We start from the raw sequence: 21,012 nt of genomic DNA, 5'->3' as shown, positions 1-21,012 counted from the left end.
CTGGGACAGGTCTTCATAAGGACGCTTTCACCGACTTGCCCGACTGGGATGCACTGGACCAAACTGGACCTTTCTCAGCTAGGTATGGTTTCTTGTGCGCTGCGTTCAGGGATTCCAAATGTTGATGGGATGCATGTCTTCTGAAAACTCCATGAGATAACTTGGCATGTGGGCTTCAAAGCTTATGCTGCTGTGCTAGATGCAGGGTGAACATCCACATGTATACACTTCAGAATCAGTGGTGGTGTTTGGAGGAAACTACTTTGTTTAGTACAGCTGTCTGGGAGGGTAGTGACGACGTCATACGCTTGCTCTCCATCACAGTTCATTGTGGGCTTCAAAGCTTATGCTGCTGTGCTAGATGCAGGGTGAACATCCACATGTATACACTTCAGAATCAGTGGTGGTGTTTGGAGGAAACTACTTTGTTTAGTACAGCTGTCTGGGAGGGTAGTGACGACGTCATACGCTTGCTCTCCATCACAGTTCAGAAGGAAAGTATGCTTTCTGGTATCACGGTCCATGTCCATAATACGGAACAAGATTTCCAGTCTCTGGATCTGTTTACCCCATCAGAGAGTTGGGTACAAGTCATGGGCATCAGATGGGAGAGTACAGGAAATGTCAGTTGTAATGGTTTGGGAAACAGTCCCAGAAGTGCACCCCTTCCTCTCATTGAGAAAGTATCTGGTTCTTTGCTGGCTTCTGTAGGCCTCGACGTCCCCAAATCACAATTTATTGCCAGTGTAAGATGCAGTGATGCAGTGTAAGATGCAGGGACTCAGGGAAAACAAAGGGTTTTTTTTTAATTCAGAAAAAAGTAGCATGAAACAAAGGGAGGAGAATGAGGTCCAGCAGAGTCCTTCATATCACCGTGCCTTGATCCAGCCTGTAGATGGCCATAAGGAAGACCTGACTTAGAACTGCTCCAGCTTCTGAAGTCTTGGAGCATGGATTGTGTTCATCGCACTGTCCCGAAGTCCAGCCCTCATGACACAGCTGTCTGGGGTAACCAGTGACCCACATATACACAGCCCTTCCCAAGCAACAGCTGCCACTTTCCCCCTTGTGTCCTGGCCGTTTAATGGGTGGCGGAAAGTGCTGTCAAGTTGCAGCCGACTTGTGGCAACTGCATTGAGTTTTCAAGGCCAGAGACGTTTGGAGGTGGTTTTCCATTGCCTGCCTCTGTGTAGCGGGGTAGCAGTGGGTTGGATCTAGACAGACAGAACTTTCCTACCTTCCCCCTCCCGGTACACCCCACTCATCTCCCTGAAAGGCTACTCATGGGGTACAAGGGCTCCTCAGAAATGAGGAACAAATCGGGGGTCTCCAGCAGGAAGGGAAATTGGCAGAAATTACACCACCTAGCAGAAAACCTAGTCAAGATCCAACCCTCAGATACCACACAGACTGGTAATTCTGCTCAGTTTGGCTGTCATGACTGTGTGGTCTGGGAGGGGCAGGATGAAGGTCTACCACCAGCCTCAATGCCATGCCATGTTCCAAGGGGTTGGTTCTACTGCTTAAACTGGCTTTAGAATTTCAATTCCTCAGGCAATGAAATGTTGCTTCCAAATGACCTAAAGATGGGAACCAGTGTTGTGCCTCCTCTAGCCCATCTGGAGATAATCGGCTCTCTCCAAGAACAAAAAGAGAAGGCATCATGGAAACAGTGTAATCTCCATGCCTGTGCAGTGTATGCATGGAGTTGTGATTTAACTTGTGCCAGCTACATTGGTTTTTTTCACAGTGCATTCAATGCCTTGTATGGTATCTGCATTCTCCCACATCGGTATCAGTCACACGCGGCATCATTCAGTTCAGCGCAGAGCATCCAAGCTGTTCGCGGGACAGATTTTACAGCATTTGCCCGTGCTGTTTCTTTGAATGTGGAATTTGCAGGTTTCTTGCCTGAAAGGGAAAGTAAAGTGGGACAGGAACCACCCTTGTGTGTTTGAAATGCCTAATCCCCTTTGAGACCTCTCCAGAGACAGGTTACGTCAACCTTCCACCCCACCACAGCAGTCGGTCCAGGTTTCTTTCTGCCTCTCAGCCCATATCCCCCTACCTTCTGTCAGTGCTGTGTGGGGCTATCCGTGCAGTCAGCAACCTGCCGACCATTCTCACGGCAGCTGTCTCTTTAAGGGAGTTGTGGGGGGAGAAGGCACTTGGTCCCACTCTTCCAGTCAGAGCCTTCTCTTCTGAGGGAAAGCCATCAGTGGCAGCTTGTTGGGCTTGACCTCTCCAGAGCATCCCCGGCCCAGGCGTGGGAACCTCTGTGTTGGGATGGCACAGGTGACCGCTTGAAGAGCACCAGCTCTAGGAAGCAAGGAATATCACTGGCCCCCAAGGCAGTTCAGGAAGCATCGTGACTGAACAGCGATTTGAAGCCTGGGGGTTTTTTTCTCCTCCACGCTGAAACCTCTGCAGTAGCCTGGATCTGCAGAAGAGCTCTGACCGGTTCATAGGATGGCCAGAAAGCCTTTACTCCTTAACAGACAGTGTTAACAACACGGTTGGCCGTCTTCATATTTATCAGGAAGCGCGGTCAGATGTCATGAAAAGTGATCCCTGGCTGTTCCCCATTTTGCTGCCCTTATTCTCTGCTGCACAGAATCTGGTGTAAGGGTCTCCCTGTGCCTATATATAAGAAGGCAGTCTATTCCATCTGCAGCCCTTCTGCATTCGCAGGCAAGTGATTCCTTTGAGCCGCTGTGTGACTCCGATGTAGTGTTCAGTTCTCTTTGAGGCAGCCCTTGGAATCCCACCCAGGGTGCCCTGCATTAAGAAGCCATTCAACGAGCCCCGACCTGGATAGCCCAGGCAAGCCCCATCTCGTCAGGTCTCAGAAGCTAAGCAGGGTCGACTCTGTCAAGTACTTGGATGGGAGACCTCCTTGAGATACCGGAGGCGGGGGCAGGCTTTATTCAGCCACCTTTCTGAATATCCTTCAGGCCCCCAGTAGGGGGTCAGTCACCAGAGGTCGCCATGACTTCCAGGTGCACACATGCGCTCGCTCTCTCACTCTCACACACACATACTTAAAAATACCAAAAAAAATTTTTTTAAAAAAAAGAAGATGTTCCTCTCTCTCACACACACACACACACACTTAAAAATACCCAAAAAAATTAAAAAAGAAGGTGTTCAATGAGAAGAAATGCAACACTCTACGACTTTGTCACTCTTGCCTAGGACGGGGTACCATTTCTGCTTGCATTGTAGAAGCTGCATCCGCACAAATCCAGGCTGCCCATCGATGTCTGTAACGTCTGAAAAGGTTCTGCTAAAGCAGCCTTCTTTATGGGTTCCTGAAATCACACCATCTGGATTTTTCCATCCCATGGGTTGCCATCCCTTTCCCAAAGGCGGTGCTATTATCCGGTAACAGACTCTCCTGATCACAGGACAGAACAGTCTGTTGCTCAGTTAGATTCACACAGACTTCTTTTTTTTTCCAGTTTGGCGTCTGATCAGCATTCTGTACATGCCATTATCTGTGCTACTTGTGTGTTTTCCAGGTACATGTCGTGAAGGATATGGAAGGGCTCAAAACTAGCGAACACATCATTTCTGTCTATGACTCTCTGTGCCTTCTTTCAGACCTTCATCCGTGTAAACAACGTAGTTTGAATTTCCAGGGGTATGCATCCCGTTGGATGATTGACCAAAGGCTTGAGAGAGAGAGAGATTTCGCAGCTTTGCGCTTTCTATTTCAGTCCTAAGGAGAGCAGCAAAGTTTCGAGGCCGTTGTTCATCTGGAAGTAAAAATATCATATTGATGTTACGCAGCCCCTTTGGAAAAGGGCTCCCTGTTTGCATTGTACATCAATGACGAAAGCAAGCTAATCTCGAAACGTTATCCCGTACGCCCATCCGGCAACTCATGTTTGCTTGTTACATTGGGAATGTTAAGCACTCACATGTATTTATAGACCTCATCAGCAAGCGTAGTCAGCGCCCAGAACAGAGTTCGCTGGAGGTCATGTGAAAAACTTGCATCTCTAGTTATACACAGACCTGCTGTTCAGTTATGCTGTCTGGCAGCTTTATTTCTCCTTGAAAATAATGTGTCCCGGCTGTGGAAGATATTGTGTCTTTCATCCTAAGATGTGTGAATACAAAGAAGGCCTGTTGTTGTTTTTTAAAAAGAAACCAACAATTTGAGATATAAAGGTCAGACCAGAACCAACGGGTTGAAATTAAATCAAAAGAGTCTTCAGCTAAACATTAGGAAGAATATCCTGACAGTTAGAGCAGTTCTTGGGTGGGACAGGCTTCCTCGGGAGGTGGTGGGCTCCCCTCCTTTGGCGGTTTTTAAGCAGAGGCTAGGTGGCCCTCTGACAGCAATCCTGATTCGGTGAACTTAGGTGGAACACAAGAAGGGAGGGCAGGAAGGGCTGCCTCAGAGCTTAGTTCTTGTGGCCCTTTCTTATATACCCAGGGAAATGCCAATCACCACTTTGGGATCAGGAAGTAGTTTTCTCCAGGCCAGTTGGGCTGGGGATCCTGGAGGTTTTCTGGGCATGGAGCAGGGGTCACCAGGGGTGTGGGGAGGTAGTTGTGAATTCCCTGCATTGTGGACTAGATGACCCTGGAGGTCCCTTCCAACTCTATCATTTGGACTTTCCTTTGTTTATCGTAATGTTTATTTCGTATCATGGGCTACGGTCTATATTACAACATTCTGTTCACACGCGGAGGGTATGTGTGGTCATCTTGTGCAAATGGTTTGGTTCAAATGATCTTCCCTCTGAATGCAGGGCTACTACCCCTTGGATCCGGGCTAAAATTTCCACTGATGCAAGGACTTGCACCTACAGAGGTTGATTTTTCTACCTCCCTCCTCTTCCAGCAGCCTGAAATGCTCCCCCCATTCTGTTCTGAACCCTAGGAACAAAGTTGGGGGTGGGTGGGTATTTCAGACTGCTGTGGGGAGGTGGGGAGGCAGGACAAGCCTGCCCTGTGAGAGGAAATCCTTGCATCTGTGGAAATGTTAGTCTGGATCCAACCCTGCTTGTGTTGGGGGGGGGGGGAGCAAGATCACACCTGAAATAAAAGCATGTCCTGCCTTTGGGCATGGCTCTTTCATTTGTGGAGGACCTGTGTGTGTAAAACCCACCCGACACTGGTCCAAATCATGCAGGCCTTTCTTCAATTGCAGGCTGCCTTAATCCACAAGGAAAGTTGGGATATAAATGTTTAAATAAATAACTGGTCTGAAGCAGCAGAACAAACTTTGAAGCCAGTGGCCCCTTTAAGTTTAATTCTGGGTATAAGTTTTCATGTGCAAGCACACCTCCTCGGATACGGTCTCTGAAGAAGTGTGCCTTGCACACGGAAGCTCATACCTTGGATAAAACTTTGTTGGTCTTAAAGGTGCCACTGGACTCAGACTTAGTTCTTAATAAATAACTATGAGAGATGCCAATCAGGTCCATGTTTGTTGGGTCTTGTATCCATGGGCCCTATGCAAATGTCACATCAGCGTGTGAACCTGTGGAGGCAGAACTGAAAGTCATGATCTCCTGCACCTACACGGAATATCCACAATAAATCTGCCTGTTTGTTTCTGTCAAGTGGGAGAATCTGTGTGAGAGTTCTTCTGTTTGCACGGAGTTGCCGTGGCTGTTGAAAGCCAGTTCGGTGTAGTGGTTATGAGTACGGACTCTAATCTGGGAGAACTGGGTTTGAGTCCGCACTCCTCCACATGCAGCTGCTGGTGGGACCTTGGGTCAGTCACGAGTTTTGTCAGAGCTGTTCTCTCATGAGCAGTTCTCGAAAGAGCTCTCTCAGCCCCACCTACCTCACGGGGTGTCTGTTGTGGGGAGGGGAAGGGAAAGGAGATTGTAAGCCGCTCTGAGACTCCTTCGGGTAATGAAGGGTGCGGTATAAATCCAATCTCTTCTTCTCTCTTGTCCTCTTCTATTGAAGCCAAAGGGAGGAGTTTGTAAATGGAAGAGGGCTGTGCACCTACTGGGAGTTGCTGGTGGCAGAGTGCAGTCCAAACAATGGCCCTCGTATATCAATGGATGCGTCTAGCTTTCTTCAGATCCAGAAGGAGGGTTTATCCTAGCAGAGAACTGTTGCCGATCATTACACCGTGATTTGCCACAGCCAACAGCATATACTATTTAGGAGCAGATTGTCTCTGTGATGTGGACATGCCTTACACTTGTTTAAGCTACTTGGGATAGTTTGGCTTGGATCCTAAGCAGTGTAAGCGGAGTTCTACTAGCGGAAAAGAGTAATTCCTCCTCTCCCCGTGGGCTTGTTTTCCTTCTTAAATTGTGCTCCTTTCGGTCAGCAGACCCGAAGGGATAGTGTGGGGACAGACTGGGGGCCTGCAACCGCACTGCAGATGGAAAAGTCGTTGTGTTGGAGGAGCTGCAGGTGTGCCGACAGAATAGCGTCATAGTGTACAAGCCAATGTCCTCCCCCACCTTGGAGTTCTGCGGTGGGTCCTCTAGTACCCACACACAGAAAGGATGATTTTTCCCTCCTAGACCTTGATCTCTGTTGCCCTAAATGCTGAACTTCTGTCTCTTAATGGCTAGACCTCTGTAGTCTTGACTTTGGCATCCCTCACGTTCTCCCCCGGAATTTATTAACACTTCCTTGTTCTGGTTCTTCTGCCTCAACCTCAGCTCTTCCCACTTCACTGTGTCCCCTGTCTTGGTTGTCCCTCTCTTCACTTTGCCATGCTGTTCAGCCCTTCGTTCTGTTGGATCCCAGGCGGTGTCCCCTCTAAGCTGAGCTAGTGTGAGCTAGCTCACAGTTTTTTTAGCCTCCAGCTCACACATTTTTGTCTCAGCTCAGGAAGGATGGCTCCAGAGCGAACTAATTCATGCAGTAGCCAAATCGCTCGCTCACAACTTTAATGCCAGTAGCTCACAAAGGAGAATTTTTGCTCACAAGACTTCACCGCTTAGAGGGAGCATCGATCCCAGGACTGCTAGTTGCTCTCTGTCTCTCTGCTTTCTCATTCTTTCTTCTTCCCAACCTTCTTTGCTTCCCTTCTCTGCTATTGTGGCCAGTGCAGCAGACAAACGAGTGCAGCAACTGAATCATCCTCTTTCTCTGGTTAATTCTAGCGAACTGTGTGCATAAATCAAAATTAAAGTTTGAGCGGCTTACGGGATATCTTGCCTCTTTAAATAGGTGCTGTGAAACTGATCAGTTTGGCATGTGGAAATCAGCACATCTGGGCCTGCGATAGCTGCGGTGGTGTCTACTTCCGAGTTGGTACTCAGCCTTTGAACCCAAGTTTGATGCTGCCTGCGTGGATCATGATCGAGCCGCCAATCCAGGTAAAGTAAATCATTAACTCAGTTGCCCACCCGTGTGCCACAGAAGCTAGAGATGCTCCCTTCTGTTTGTCTGAAGTGGTGGCACATGAGGATTCAGAGCTATGTCTACAAATCTTGTAGGGGGAAGAAGAAAGCGGGTAAAAATTGTGCTGTGGAGAAATGTGCAGTTTTGTCTCTCGAAAGCATCACATCTAATTCTGAACCAGACCATCGCTATGCGGATTGTTAAATCCACGCACTGGATTCAGGTGCAGAGTAAGGAGATGTTTGTACAAACCTGGGTCAGCCCCCAGGTTTTCACACACACACACACCCCAAGGAAAAAAATAAACAAAAACATTTCTTTGTTGGAAGATATGGCTGCCATTTTGCGGGGGTGCTCCTTCTGCTTGCACGGGGGCCGTTCTCACCCCTGACGGTGAAAGCATGGGGACAGGGACAATGGGACACCCCCCCTACGTGTCTCGCAAGTCCTCTGCTCGTGTATTTCTATTTTTCACGTTCTTCAAAATTTTCCATTACACTCTGTTGCTATAATAGAATTTCATTGGTAACAAAATCATGTCCCTGGAGAGTTTCCCAGTCTGAAACTGTCTTGGAAACTCTCCTTTCTCTTTCATGTATTTACAAGCCGAGCAAAAGGTCGTCACTGGTTCACTTTGCTTATTTGCCATTCCGTCTATAAGTATGTTTAACACAAAACCTCCCTTGAACGTTAAGATTTCAGAATGAGATTTGATACACAAGTTCAAAGGTTAGTTCTGTGGACTGGATCCTAGCTACCATTGACAGAAGGAGCCATGGATCTCAGCTCCCTTCTCTCTACTCCTGCAGTTCATCCTGGCCCCCCCAGAAGGTAGATTTTGAGATTCATTGTACCCCTTGGTCCATCAAGGTCAGTATTGTCTACTCAGACTGGCAGCAGCTCTCCAGGGTCACAGGCTGAGGTTTTTCCCGTCACCTCCTGCCTGGTCCTATAACTGGAGATGCCGGGGATCGAACCTGGGACCTTCTGCATACCAAGCAGAGGCTCTGCCACTGAGCCACAACCTCTCCCACAAGGACAGTGTAATTTCCGGGGGGGGGGCATCCCCAAGTTTACCCTATGTGGCTATTGATCCATGTGGATCTCATGAAACTGGAGATTTATTTTCCAAGGGTCAGAAGGAACAAATCTTGGAGGAGAATGCAGTAAAGATCTTCGATAGTAGTAGTAGTAGTAGGCGGTAGTTAGGGTCCAACCCAGTACTTCTAGTTGTTAATGCCAATAGTTTCTTTTAAGGGGGAAAAGTAGAGGAAATGTATGAAATCCAGTGTGCGATATCTCCCTCGAAGACTGGCGCATCACAATGAAATCATGCATTTGAAGATGTGGGCGCTAGCTGGTGAAAGGTTTTGCCACATTAATCCATTTGTCCTCATGGTGCCCCGAGACATCCTGTTTGTTTCGCTGCTGCAGTCTGATCCCCTTCTGGAACTGGAGTGAATGGTGGGGGTGAGTGTCCAGGACCTTGGTCTGCATGACAGGTAGAACCCCCCGCATCTTAACGCACTCGCCCCTGCAACTTTTTGAGGGACAAAACAGATTGTGATGCATCGTTTGAAGGAAGGCCTCTCGAAAACTGCATGTTGTTCCGTGTGTCTGTGTACAATGCCAGTGAGTCACAGCTGACAAGAGGTGGTTTGCCATTGCCTGACTCTGTATTAGAACTCTGGATTTCCTTGGTGGTCTCCCGTCCAAACGCTAACCAGTGCCAGCCCTACGTAGCCTCCAAGCTCTACGGAGTTTAGGCCAGCCTGGGCCGTCTTAGGGAATTTCGCAGCTTCCTTTCTATAAAGGAGATGCATCCAAAGCAACCTGTAAACCGTGAGATTAAAAACTGCAGTGATAAATCAGCACGGATAAAAGGCCGTCACTACAAATATTAAAGCAGTAGAAAGATGCGGTATTCAAAGTCAGAAGCGGTTTCTCCCCCCCCCCCCCCCCCCTCCTCCCTAAATTCTATTGCTGCTTCCCCGCCCGCTTACTGCCTAAATTCTGATGCTGCTGCTGCTTCGAAGACCTCCCTTTCGAAAGCCTATCCCACAGCCGCAGCATCACCAGCAGTACTCTCGGTTCTCTCTCTCCAGCTCTGTCCCCATCACAAAATATCAAAAGTACATTCTGTGCGCGGTTTGCAATAACTCATCCTCTTACAGCATCATTCACTAGACTCCCACCGATCTCATGACTGGCAGCTGCCACCTGCTGTGCTCCTTAGAGAGGTGACAGCGGGCAGTAGGGTTATTTAATTGTCCCCTTTTCCAAGCTGACTCAGTACCGGGCAGTAATCTGAACTGTCCTTAGAGAGATTTACGCGGCGGCAGCAGGGCTATTGGCGGGCCCTGGAGGGAGGAGTTGGATAACTTTGTGTTGTCCGGCCACTCCCGTCCCTGGCCGCCCTTTCAGAGAGAGAGAGAGAGTATCCGTTCAGGCTTGTAGCCCCAGATTCCTAGCCTACCTCAGTATCTGTGATTAATTTTGTCTTAAGCTCCTCTAAAGCTTTGTAAGGCACTTTAGGCACAAACGTTGGTGGAAGAGACAGCAAGTTGGTCTGCAGTAGAAGAGCTAGATTTGAGTTCAGTAGCATCATGGGGGCCCTGACCCAGAGAGCCCAGGCTGTCCTGATCTCATCAGATCTTGGGAAGTTAAGCAGGGTTGGTCCTAAATCAATGTTCCCTCTAAGCTGAGTTAGTGTGAGCTAGCTCACAGTTTTTTAGCCTCTGGCTCACACAGTTTTGTCATAGCTCAGGAAGGAGGGCTCCAGAGCAAACTAACTGATGCAGCAGCCAAATCGTTCGCTCACAACTTTGATGCCAGTAGCTCACAAAGTAGAACTTTTGCTCACTAGGCTCCACAGCTTAGAGGGAACATTGGTCCTAATTAGTATTTGGACGGGAGAACGCCAAGGAATACCAGGGTCACTGTGGAGAGGCAAGCAATAGCAGACCACGTCTGAATATCTCCTGCCTTGAAAGCTCTATGGGGGGGTGGCCATTCGTCGGCTGTGTCTTGACGGCAAAAAAAGAAAAAAATGCACCTTAGAGACCAACAAGTTTTTGGGGGAATAAAGTTTTGAGAGTCAAAGCTGACAAAAGCTTATCTGACAAAGAGAACGTTGACTCTGACTCTCGAAATGTGATTCCCCCAAAATCTTGTCATTCTCTAAGGTGTTCCTGGACTCTAATCTGGCTCTTGACTCAGCAGATATAACACGATTGGGGAGAGGGTGCTTGGAGGGAGGGAGGCATTGCGGAAGGCCACGGTGAAGAAGGATGAAGATTCATGTCAACAAAGAGTCCTGTAGAACCCTAGCGGTTAACAGACTTGCCTTGACATTAATTAATTAATTATTGGATGGCATTGTGTGTTGTATAGCCAGGAGATCCTAAGATGGTTTGGCAGGCTTAAGTTCCAGCTCTTTTAGTGGCAAGCTAGACTTACTTTAGCATTGGGAGAGTTCTGAGAGAGCTGTGACTGACCCAGCTGGCTTCATGTTGAGGAGTGCAGGATCGAGCCCAGTTCTCCAGAGTAGAGTCCATCACTCTTACACCCACACTGGCTCTCTGCCTCGATAAGTTTTCACAAGCCAGACTCTTCCAGTGACTCTTGTCTTCTCACAATGTGACCAAAGTACAGTAGCCTCAATTGAGTCATTTTAGCTCCTAGGGAGACCTCAGGCTTGACTGGATCTAGAAAGGAGGGTGTTGTCTTACATTCATGTACAAGTCACAGTTCTATCTAATAATATTTGTGCATGTGTGTGTGTATAACTTTTTTAAAAGGGTCATTTTACATTCATGGGTTAGAACCCTAGCGGTTAACAGACTTGCCTTGACATTAATTAATTAATTATTGGATGGCATTGTGTGTTGTATAGCCAGGAGATCCTAAGATGGTTTGGCAGGCTTAAGTTCCAGCTCTTTTAGTGGCAAGCTAGACTTACTTTAGCATTGGGAGAGTTCTGAGAGAGCTGTGACTGACCCAGCTGGCTTCATGTTGAGGAGTGCAGGATCGAGCCCAGTTCTCCAGAGTAGAGTCCATCACTCTTACACCCACACTGGCTCTCTGCCTCGATAAGTTTTCACAAGCCAGACTCTTCCAGTGACTCTTGTCTTCTCACAATGTGACCAAAGTACAGTAGCCTCAATTGAGTCATTTTAGCTCCTAGGGAGACCTCAGGCTTGACTGGATCTAGAAAGGAGGGTGTTGTCTTACATTCATGTACAAGTCACAGTTCTATCTAATAATATTTGTGCATGTGTGTGTGTATAACTTTTTTAAAAGGGTCATTTTACATTCATGGGCATCTTGAGTAAATGTGGTAGGAAGTGGAGACGGTGTGAGCATTATGCTTCCGGGGTAGGGATGCTGGCCTTGAGGTGGGACCTGGGGATCCCCCAAAGTTACGGCCCATCTCCAGACTAGAGAGATCCATTCCCCTGGAGAAATGGATGCTTTGGAGGGTGGACTCTGTGGCATTGTGCTCCTCTGAGGTTCCTGTCCTCCCCAGGCTCCATCCCCTAATCTCCAGGAGTTTCCCAACCTGGATCTGGCAACCCTACCCCCCCATTCCCCGCTGTTGGTGAGGGGGGGGGGGAAATCTGGCAACCCTGTTTTGGGGAGAAGTGAATACCTGGATTTCGAAAGCAAGAAATTGCAAGTAGATAAATAGGTACCACTTCAGTGGGCAGGTAACAGCATTCTGTGCACTTCAGTGTCTAGGCATGCCGGCCACATGACCACGGAAACGTCTTTGGACAGCGTTGGCTCCTTCAGTTTGGAAACGGAGATGAGCACTGCATCCCTAGAGTCGGATTCGACTGGCTTTCGAGCAAGGGAAACCTTTACCTTTACCTAAATACATGGATAGTTCTTGAGGGAAAGGGGGGATTTAAGCATCTCCTCCCAAATGCCCACTTACCCTCAGGAAGGGGCTTATTTCATGCTGTGAGGACCTTGGAAATAGAAAGAACATTGCAAGCATGAATGTGAAAATACAATGAGAGAGAATTGCCTAGCTTTTATCATTAATTTCATTTCCACCTTTAATCATCTCCTTTCTCCAAATGAACTCGCTGGCTTTCCCTTCCCCGTTAGCTAGCCACAGTTTCAAACCAGAAAGATTTGGCTTCTCCGGTCCCCCCCCCCTTCTCATCCTTTCTTTTCTTTCCTCTTTTTTCTTCTCTTTCTCGTTCTCTTGCCAGTCTTGAACAATAAAAACATTAATAAGCTGTTCTCAAAGACCACAGAATTCAGAGAGGGGTGATTTCCCCATACACAGAAAAATAATCTCTGTTACATAATAGTATCTGAGAAAATTCTAGTGCAGGTTGTCACAAATGAAAATTTGAAAGAGCAACTTTGTCGTCGTCCCCCCCCCCCAAGTCAGTTCAAATTGAGCTTTTGGCCAGCAGGTAGTAGCACAAAAACATGTAGCGGGCATTGTGAAGTACAGATTAGCAGTTTGTGGGCTCTTCCTCCTGAAGAATACTGCTAGATCAAGATGGGTAGCCGTGTTTGTCTGTAGCAGCAGAAAAGAGCAAGAGTCCAGTAGCACCTTAAGGTATAGGTAAAGGTTCCCTTGCTCTCAAAGCCGAAGAGCCAGTGCTGTCCGAAGACGTTTCCGTGGTCATGTGGCCAGCATGACTAAACACCGAGGCGCACGGAAGGCTGTTACCCTCCCACTGAATAGGTACCTATTTATCTACTTGCAATTTCTTGCTTTCGAACTGCTAGGTTGGCAGGAGCTGGAACTAGAGATGGAAGCTCACTCCGTCATGCGGCAACTCGGGTCTCGAACTGCTGAACTACTGACCTTCCACAGCCTGCAGTTCAGCATCTTAACCACTTGAGCCACTGCAGCACCTTAAAGACTTAACACATTTGTGGCAGGGGATGAGTTTTCTGAAGAAGGTGAGCAGTGGACTCACGAAAGCTCCTACCTGGCCACAGATTTTGTTAGTCTTTAAGATGCTGCTGGACTCTTGCTCTTTTCTACTGCTGTAAAATATTGTTGTATTTATGGCAGCAGACAAAGTAAGAAAAAGGGGAAAGCGCTCTCTCTTTCGATTCCTTGAGGCACAGAGCTGCTCTCTGTAGCTAGTGGGGCAGAACAGTCTGAACTTCAAGTCAGATTGAATAATTGCTGTTATCTGAGCACTCAAGAGTCATATAGCTTGCCTGTGAGCTACTCTGTTCTCTTCTCCAGTAGGGCCAGCTTGCATAACACACGTCACAGTTCTGGAGTAACACAGCCTCTTTTCAGCATCGACAAAGATCATAAGACCCTACAGCTTAAAATGAGATAACCTTGGCTTGGATTTCGCCAGCTTTTAACAGTGACATCCTAAGGCAAGAATCCTACTCAGGTCTGTTCAGTGCGGTTTTCTCTCACGGAAGCGTTCTTGGCATTGCCCTGTAAACCTTGTGCCTGCCACTAAATCTAAGCCTCGGTCATGTTCTGCGTTGTTTAAAAACCGGCTAATGACCTTTCACACATTAGAATACTGGTAGAGGTAAGCGTATTTCATTCATCTTGTTCTTCCTGCTGCTTGCTGTGCAGCCCTTGCGTTCCCTTGTCGGAAAGGAGATCACTGTCAGAGTCCCACGACAAATAGGCTCAACAACGTTCCTTCCAGAAGGATTGAGGGTCGTCCTTGCGTACAGTTTCTGTGTAAAGGCTAACCCCACAGGCGGGAAGGGGGAAGATATGCTGCAGTTTGAAGTGAGACCCTCTGATGGGAGCGAGCCAATCAGAGGTGCAAGCCTTGCCGCACTCAAAGTAACGACTACAAGTTCCCAGGGAGGCGAAAGTGCAAAGCGTCAAGGTCAGGCTGCCAGATAAGGCACAGTGAGAAAATGCAAGTTAACATTCCAGGACAATAAGATGATCACTCTACCAACTCCCTTCCCCCACCAGCCAGGGCAGCATAGCTGACAATCACCAATTTTTCTTCCCATTTGTCTGTTTGCCAAGCTCTGAACCAGTGGTCAGCAAAATGACTGACCGGGGAACTATTTAAGTGTTGAACAGTCGGTTGTGAGAATGTGACCTGCTTTGTTCTGTGCTTCTCAAAGACGCAAACAAGCTGTCCCCTTCTTCTTCATGGGAGTTGCTCTTCTCTTTAAGGTCGCTCGTGTATTTGTTCAAAAGTCTCGTGCCCCTGGCATTTGAGAATCTAAAATGTAAATCCTCTCTTTACATTTGTTCAGGGCAGTGTTTTGTTCTTTCCTGCACGAAACAGATCTTGTGTGGCTTTCAATGACTGCTTCCCATGTTTGATAAATGCTTCGAACAAAATTCTCAACAGTGCACTCTGAAACGGTTTACTAATGCCTGTTCTTTGGATAAATCACTGAATAGAAGTAATTGCTTTTGTGAATGTCCTTTACTTGGGGGGGTTCAAGTGATCTACGGCCCTGATAACAGAAGAGAGTGTTAGCTTCAACTGTTTTGTAGTGAGGCTATTATGTTCAGTTCCTGGTTCCTTTTTAATTAGGGCGCTTGTTAATTACAGTTGATTCCCTTATCTTGCCTTTAACGAGGTTCCCCTAGCACAAGCTTATCAAATCTATAAAGATACCTCTTGTAGTGTTTTTGTTTTCATTTTCTCTTCCTGTGCTGACTCACTCAGAAAACTTACAGCTATTAATCTTGCTGAGAGAGAACACCTGTCTGCTACATACATAAACAGTTATTCTAAGACTTTTTTTTTTCACGGACTTATTAGGTTGGTTTAAGTAGATATTATGGAGCTGCAGTGGCTCAAAAGGTTAAGACGCTGAACTGCAGGCTGTGGAAGGTCAGTAGTTCAGCAGTTCGAGACCCGGGTGCCGCATGATGGAGTGAGCTCCCATCTCTAGTTCCAGCTCCTGCCAACCTAGCAGTTCGAAAGCAAGAAATTGCAAGTAGATAAATAGGTACCACTTCGGTGGGAAGGTAACAGCGTTCTGTGCGCCTTGGTGTTTAGTCATGCCGCCCACATGACCACGGAAACGTCTTCGGACAGCGCTGGCTCTTTGGCTTTGAAACGGAGATGAGCACCGCAACCCTAGAGTCGGATTCGACTGGCTTTCGAGCAAGGGAACCTTTACTCTACCTTTAAGTAGATATTAAGCATTTTGGTGCCAGGGCGTGGAAGTCTGATCAGCACTTTCCATCGTTGTAACAGTAAATGAAAAAAACGGACACTTGGCGCCCCTTTAAAATTGCGGCCCCGAATTCTGCTGCCTGATATTCCCCTCCCCATTTTTTTGCTGTCAAGTCACAGCTGACTTATGGCAACCTTGCAGGGTTTTCAGGGCCAGAGACCAGCAGAGGTGGTTTGCCATTGTCTGGGTCTGCGTAGCGACCCAGGACTTCCTTGGTGGTCTCCCATCCAAATGTTGGCCAGGGCCGACCCTTCTTGGCTTCTGAGATCTCGAGGAGATCAGGCTAGCCTGGGACATCCAGGTCAAGGCCTCTTAACTCTGCCTGATTTGGAAGTCTTTCTGACTTTGGAAATCTTTTTGACTTTGAATTTGGAAGTCCTTCTGGCTTTGAAAGACAGAGAAGTGCAAGAATGCTTAGAGCCAGTTTGGTGTAGTGGTTAAGTGCGCGGATTCTAATCTGGGAGAACCGGGTTTGATTCCCCACTCCTCCACTTGCACCTGCTGGTGTGACCCTGGGTCAGTCACAAGCTCTGGCACAGCTGTCCTTGAAAAAGAGCCGTTTGTGTCAGAGCTCTCTCAGCCCCACCCACCTCACAGGCTGTCTGTTGTGGGGAGGGGAAGGGAAAGGAGTTTGTAAGCCGCTCTGAGACTCCAAGTGAAGGGCGGGGTATAAATCCAATCTCTTCTTCCTCTTCTTCTTCTAGTAAGAGGTATGTTGCTTTGTTTATGCAGAAGGGGCAGATGATGCTGTTTTCTGTGGCTTCCTACATTTGGGCGTATGAGTTGGAGGCAGGGAGAGGTTTTTGCTTACTCATGTAAGTGAAACCAAAAAGGGAACAGATGATACCGCTCAGGAATTCCTGATCTTTATCTGACAGTAAGGAATTTCGAAACCCCGGTGAATAAACAGCCCTTTAATGGTTTGAAACAAAACCCAGCAGGGTTTTATCACTAAACTGAAGCTTGCAGGCTGACCTGGCGGATTCCAAAGAGGACTTGCTCGTTGCCCCCTCTTGTAGCTGGGATTTCTTTCTGCAGTGTTGATGATGAAACATCCCGCCAACACTTGCTGTGTTAACCTCACTCCCCTCCCTACCCGAACAGGAACCTGAGCAAATTGTGTAAAAATACAAACTTGTGTTTCTTAACCTCTATGTGCATAGAGTGTTGGAGAGGCCATGGCTCAGTGCTTGGCATGTAGAAGGTCCCAGGTTCAATCCTCAGCTTGTCCAATTGAAAGGATCTGGCATGCAGAAGGTCCCAGGTTCAATCCTCAGCATCTCCCAAGTGAAAGGATCTGGCTGTAGGTGATGTGAAATACCTCTGCCTGTCTGAGGAGACAATACAGATTTTGATGGACCAAGGGTTTGATTCCGTATAAGAGCGCTTCATATGTGTCCATGTGACTTAGTCCTGGAAAACCCCAGTTTAGCTCCCCGGTTGGACACCAGACAGGCGTTGTGATTTTGTTCTGTTTGCTTGCTTTTAGCCTGCGTGTAGTAGCGGTTAAGAGCAGCGGACTCTAATCTGGAGAACCAGGTTTGATTCCCCACTCCTCCACATGAAGAAGAAGAAGAGTTGGATTTATACCCTACACTTCCCTCAGAGTTCCAGAGCGGCTTACACTCTCTTTCTCTTCCTCTCCCCACAACAGACACTCCGTGAGGTAGGTGGGGCTGAGAGAGCTCTGAGGGAACTTCTCTGGAAAGAACAGCTCTGAGAGAACTGTGACTGACCCAAGCATGTAGAGGATTGGGAAATCAAATCCAGTTCACCTGATTAGAGTCTGCTGCTCTTAACCACTACACCAAACTACACCCAGCCTGCTGGGTGACCTTGGGCCAGTCACAGCTCTCTCACAACTCTCTCAGCCCCACCTCCCTCACAAGGTGCCTGTTGTGCGGAGAGGAAGGGAAAGGCTATTGTAAGCCACTTTGAGACACATGAGGCCTGCTGGGGGACCTTGGACCAGTCATGGTTCTCTCAGAGCTCTTTCAGCCCCACCTACCTCATAAGGTGCCTGTTGTGGGGAGAGGAAGAGCAGGAGATTATAAGGCACTTTGAGACTCCTTAAGGTAGAGAAAAGTGGGCTATGAAAAGCAACTCTTCCCCTTCTTCTGCTAGCCTACCTTGCAGGGTCATTAGGCCCCCCCTTTTAAAAATCAATGATAAAAAAATCAATGATAAAATCAATGAATAGAACTGTGGGAAAGTAAGGTTATAAATAGCCTAAAAGTACAGTTTTTCTGGGCTCTTGCACCAAGGCCGAGCTGTCTTTATAAAGACTTTTACCCTCGGCTTTTGCAGTTAATAATAGAAAATACGTTGCATGTATAGCCTGTTTTTCCGCAGAACAGCTCAGAGCATCATAAGGGAGCGGTGAGGGAGCGGTGGCGCAGGCGGTAAAACGCCTGCTGGTAACATCAGTGAACAGTTCGAGACCCACCGTGGCCAGGGTGAGCTCCTGGCCCTAGTCCCAGCTCCCGTCCACCCAGCGGTTCGAAAGCAATTAATATAAGAGAGTAGATGAATGGGTACCTGCCCTTAGGTGGCAGGGGGCACCCTCCCCGTATGGGTGTGTGTGGCAGGAGCAGTAGAAGCGACTGCGGCAGCGGCGGTGGAAATGGCGGCGATGGAGTGGTGTAGCGTCGGAGCGGCAGAGCGAAGGCAAGCCCGGGAAGAACAACCAAGAAAAACAGCAAGCCCTGCCACCTGGGTGCCGGTAGGCAGCCCCAACCCCTGTAGACATGTGGCCTTAGCTAGGGATGAATTTGGAACTTGTAAGCCGCTCAGAGGCCTTCGGGGTTGGAGCGGGGTAGAAATCGAAGATATAAATAAATAAATAAAACGCATAGGCATTCTCAAGTAGCTTCCCACACAGCTATTTGTTAGCTGGGCCCAGATCTGCTTTAGCTTTGCACCTCCGTCCAGGGCTTCAGCCGTTCTCTGGGTCTGTGTTCACTAAAATACGGAGTACCATGAACTTGAGTGCCAATTAAAGTCATAGAATGCCTTTCGGTCAAGGAAAATGTTCCGTGACGAGGGTTGTTTTAAATGTAATGAAAGAATAGGAAAGCAAAAGCACCTCTGTGTGCCAGAACAGAGGGTGGCCAAGCAGCAGGTTTTTCAGAGCGCATGCACGTGTCTGGCTGATCACCTGTTCAAACTCGCCCAACTAACTTTAACCTCGGGGTGCCTGTTTTGAAGTTCAGGAACGGAGCTTGTAAAATGAGATTCTGGGATAGAGGTCAGTGTTTGGGTGCAGTGCACACCTTCTCTCCTCAAGTGACATTTCCATCAGAGCGCTTGCTTTGCTGCCCCATCTTGCAATATTGATGCAAACAGTCTCTGACGGCCAACTTCTCTGTAGGGTCACCCAGTTCTGTGTACTGTTCTAACCCTGTTTCATACATTGGTAGGAGTGCTAGGGACATATGGCACTCCACAACTGGTCGACTTGCTGCTGTTTGTATTGTCACCATAATTTGCTGAGAACACAGTCCTTTGTTTAAAGCTCTCTGTGGAATTTTAAAGGCCATTGTGCTCAGTACATTCTTGGTATTTGTTCTTTTGCATCAAAATTCCCACCCTATGGGATGCTTGCTTATATCAAGATGCATTCAAGACTTCAAATGTCACCCTAAAACAGGGGTGTCAAACATGTGGCCCAGGGGCCAAATCAGGCCCCCAGAGGGCTTCTATCAGGCCCAAAGTGGAACTGGCTGTCTTCTGCTTCTTCTTCCAGCTCTGCTGCTGCTGCGTCATCATAGGTTTGCAGCTTACAGATACACACCTGAACAGCATACTCAAGATTGCAACAGCACAGACATTTTGATGCAATAATTCAGAGCAAGAGGTGTCAGTTATCAGACACTGTTAAATAAATAGCAAGAGTGCTAATGTTTTAAGCACGTTTTTATTTTAAGTGGGGAAAAAGCACCCTTTGTGTTTGTGTCCTTTATAAAGCTTATATCTCCGCTGCCTGGCATTACATTTTATGACACGCATGGCCCAGCCCAACAAGGTAGGTTTCCCCCTCTTGGTAGCAGAAAAGTAGGGCCTAGGCCCTTGAAAACTCAAGTTGGCTGATAATGCTTATTTAATATTGGGTTGAAAAGAATAATATCAGTTTGCAGCCTGGATCTAGCTGCCACTCAGTTTACAGAGTCTTTTTTATTTTCGCTTTAAGGAGGTTTTTGCAATCTCAGCTTGCAAGATCTGTGCAAAACCACAGGACATTCCCCTCATTCTGAGTTGTCTGATCATTTTATCTCTCGATAGCTTAGCTGTCTTCAGTCATTACCCAGCTGCCATTAAGATTCCTAATTCACTTAGACAGATTAGACCAAATGAGAATTGTTTTTAGTTCCCCTAAGATACCAGTAAAGTGACTGAGGAAATCACCTTGTGCAGATAAAATACCGTGTCTCATAAGAATGGGATTCTTGGGCAACTGTGTCATTCTAAACTAGGTGCTGTAATTCCACTTGGATCCTTGAGTAATCTGAACTGTCCTGTCATAAGGAGAAGATCTTCAGGCATGTCAGGACATGAATAGCTGAGCCACATTGGGAAATAACCATTTTCTGCTCAGTCACTGATTAAATAGGGAACTGCGGTGGGGGAGAAAACCCACACACACACACACACATGCACGCGTGGAATAGCGTTCTGCCGAGATTGGCTTTCTGTATCATTAAAAATTGTCAGTTGGCACTTGGCCATTAGTTAGAGTGAGCGACCAGCTTTGTAAATAAAGTTATCATTAGAAAGTCTGACTGGTTTAAAAAAGTCATCTTACTGAAGTCCTTAAAAATGAACAAATCATTGCTCATCCCCGTAACGACATTAAAATCAGCTGACACCAGGGCCGTAGCCAGGATTTTGTACTTGGGGGGGGGCATTTAAGTAAGTGGGGGGGCACTGTGTCAGGAGCGACGAGAGAGTAAAAGTTTTTTAAAGCAATGAGAGAGAGGGCTGGAGTGGGGATCAGACGTGCCTTGTGGCGTGCCCTGCTTGCAGCTAGCCAGAGGCCATGGCACACGTGAAAAATAAAATAAACTAGCTGGATGGGAAGTTGGGAGGCCTGGGCAGTAAGTTGGTGGGCCCGGCCCCAAGACGCCCCACTGTAGCGACACAGGCCTGGCTGACACCAAAGTTTAGGTGAGCAACACAAAAGAAGGGGCAAAAACCCTAACCCCAATACTGAAATTTGGATACATTTGAGCTCATGAGGCTGCCTCATCCTGAATCAGGCCCTTGGTCCATCACAGTCAGTATTGTCTACGCAGACCAGCAGCGGCTCTCCAGGGTCTCAGTCACCTCCTCCCTGAGCCATTTAACGGGCGATGCCAAGGATTGAACCTGGGACTTTCTGCACGCCAAGTAGATGCTTTTCCGCTGAGCTACTGCCCCACTTCATGGCTCTTCAGGGAGGGTCTCAGGAATAGGTCTTTCCCATTCCCTCCTGCCTGGTCCTTTTAACTGGAGAGGCCGGGGAGTGGACCT

The 21,012-nt window shown here is 47.7% G+C and overlaps 1 protein-coding gene across 1 annotated transcript in view; it reads left to right on the top strand.

The window, feature by feature from the left end:
- Positions 1 to 21,012, top strand: part of TECPR2 (tectonin beta-propeller repeat containing 2) — an 82,412-nt gene that overhangs the window by 48,104 nt on the left and 13,296 nt on the right. Inside the window, exon 17 of the mRNA XM_015418494.1 lies at positions 7,162 to 7,310. Within this exon, the coding sequence (XP_015273980.1) occupies positions 7,162 to 7,310 (149 nt within the window). The remainder of the gene's footprint in view (positions 1 to 7,161; positions 7,311 to 21,012) is intronic.

This window comes from Gekko japonicus, unplaced genomic scaffold (genome assembly GCF_001447785.1).
Source record: "Gekko japonicus isolate JY-2015 unplaced genomic scaffold, Gekko_japonicus_V1.1 scaffold93, whole genome shotgun sequence".
Lineage (NCBI taxonomy): Eukaryota > Metazoa > Chordata > Lepidosauria > Squamata > Gekkonidae > Gekko > Gekko japonicus.
This window is presented reverse-complemented; position numbering and strand designations above follow the sequence as displayed.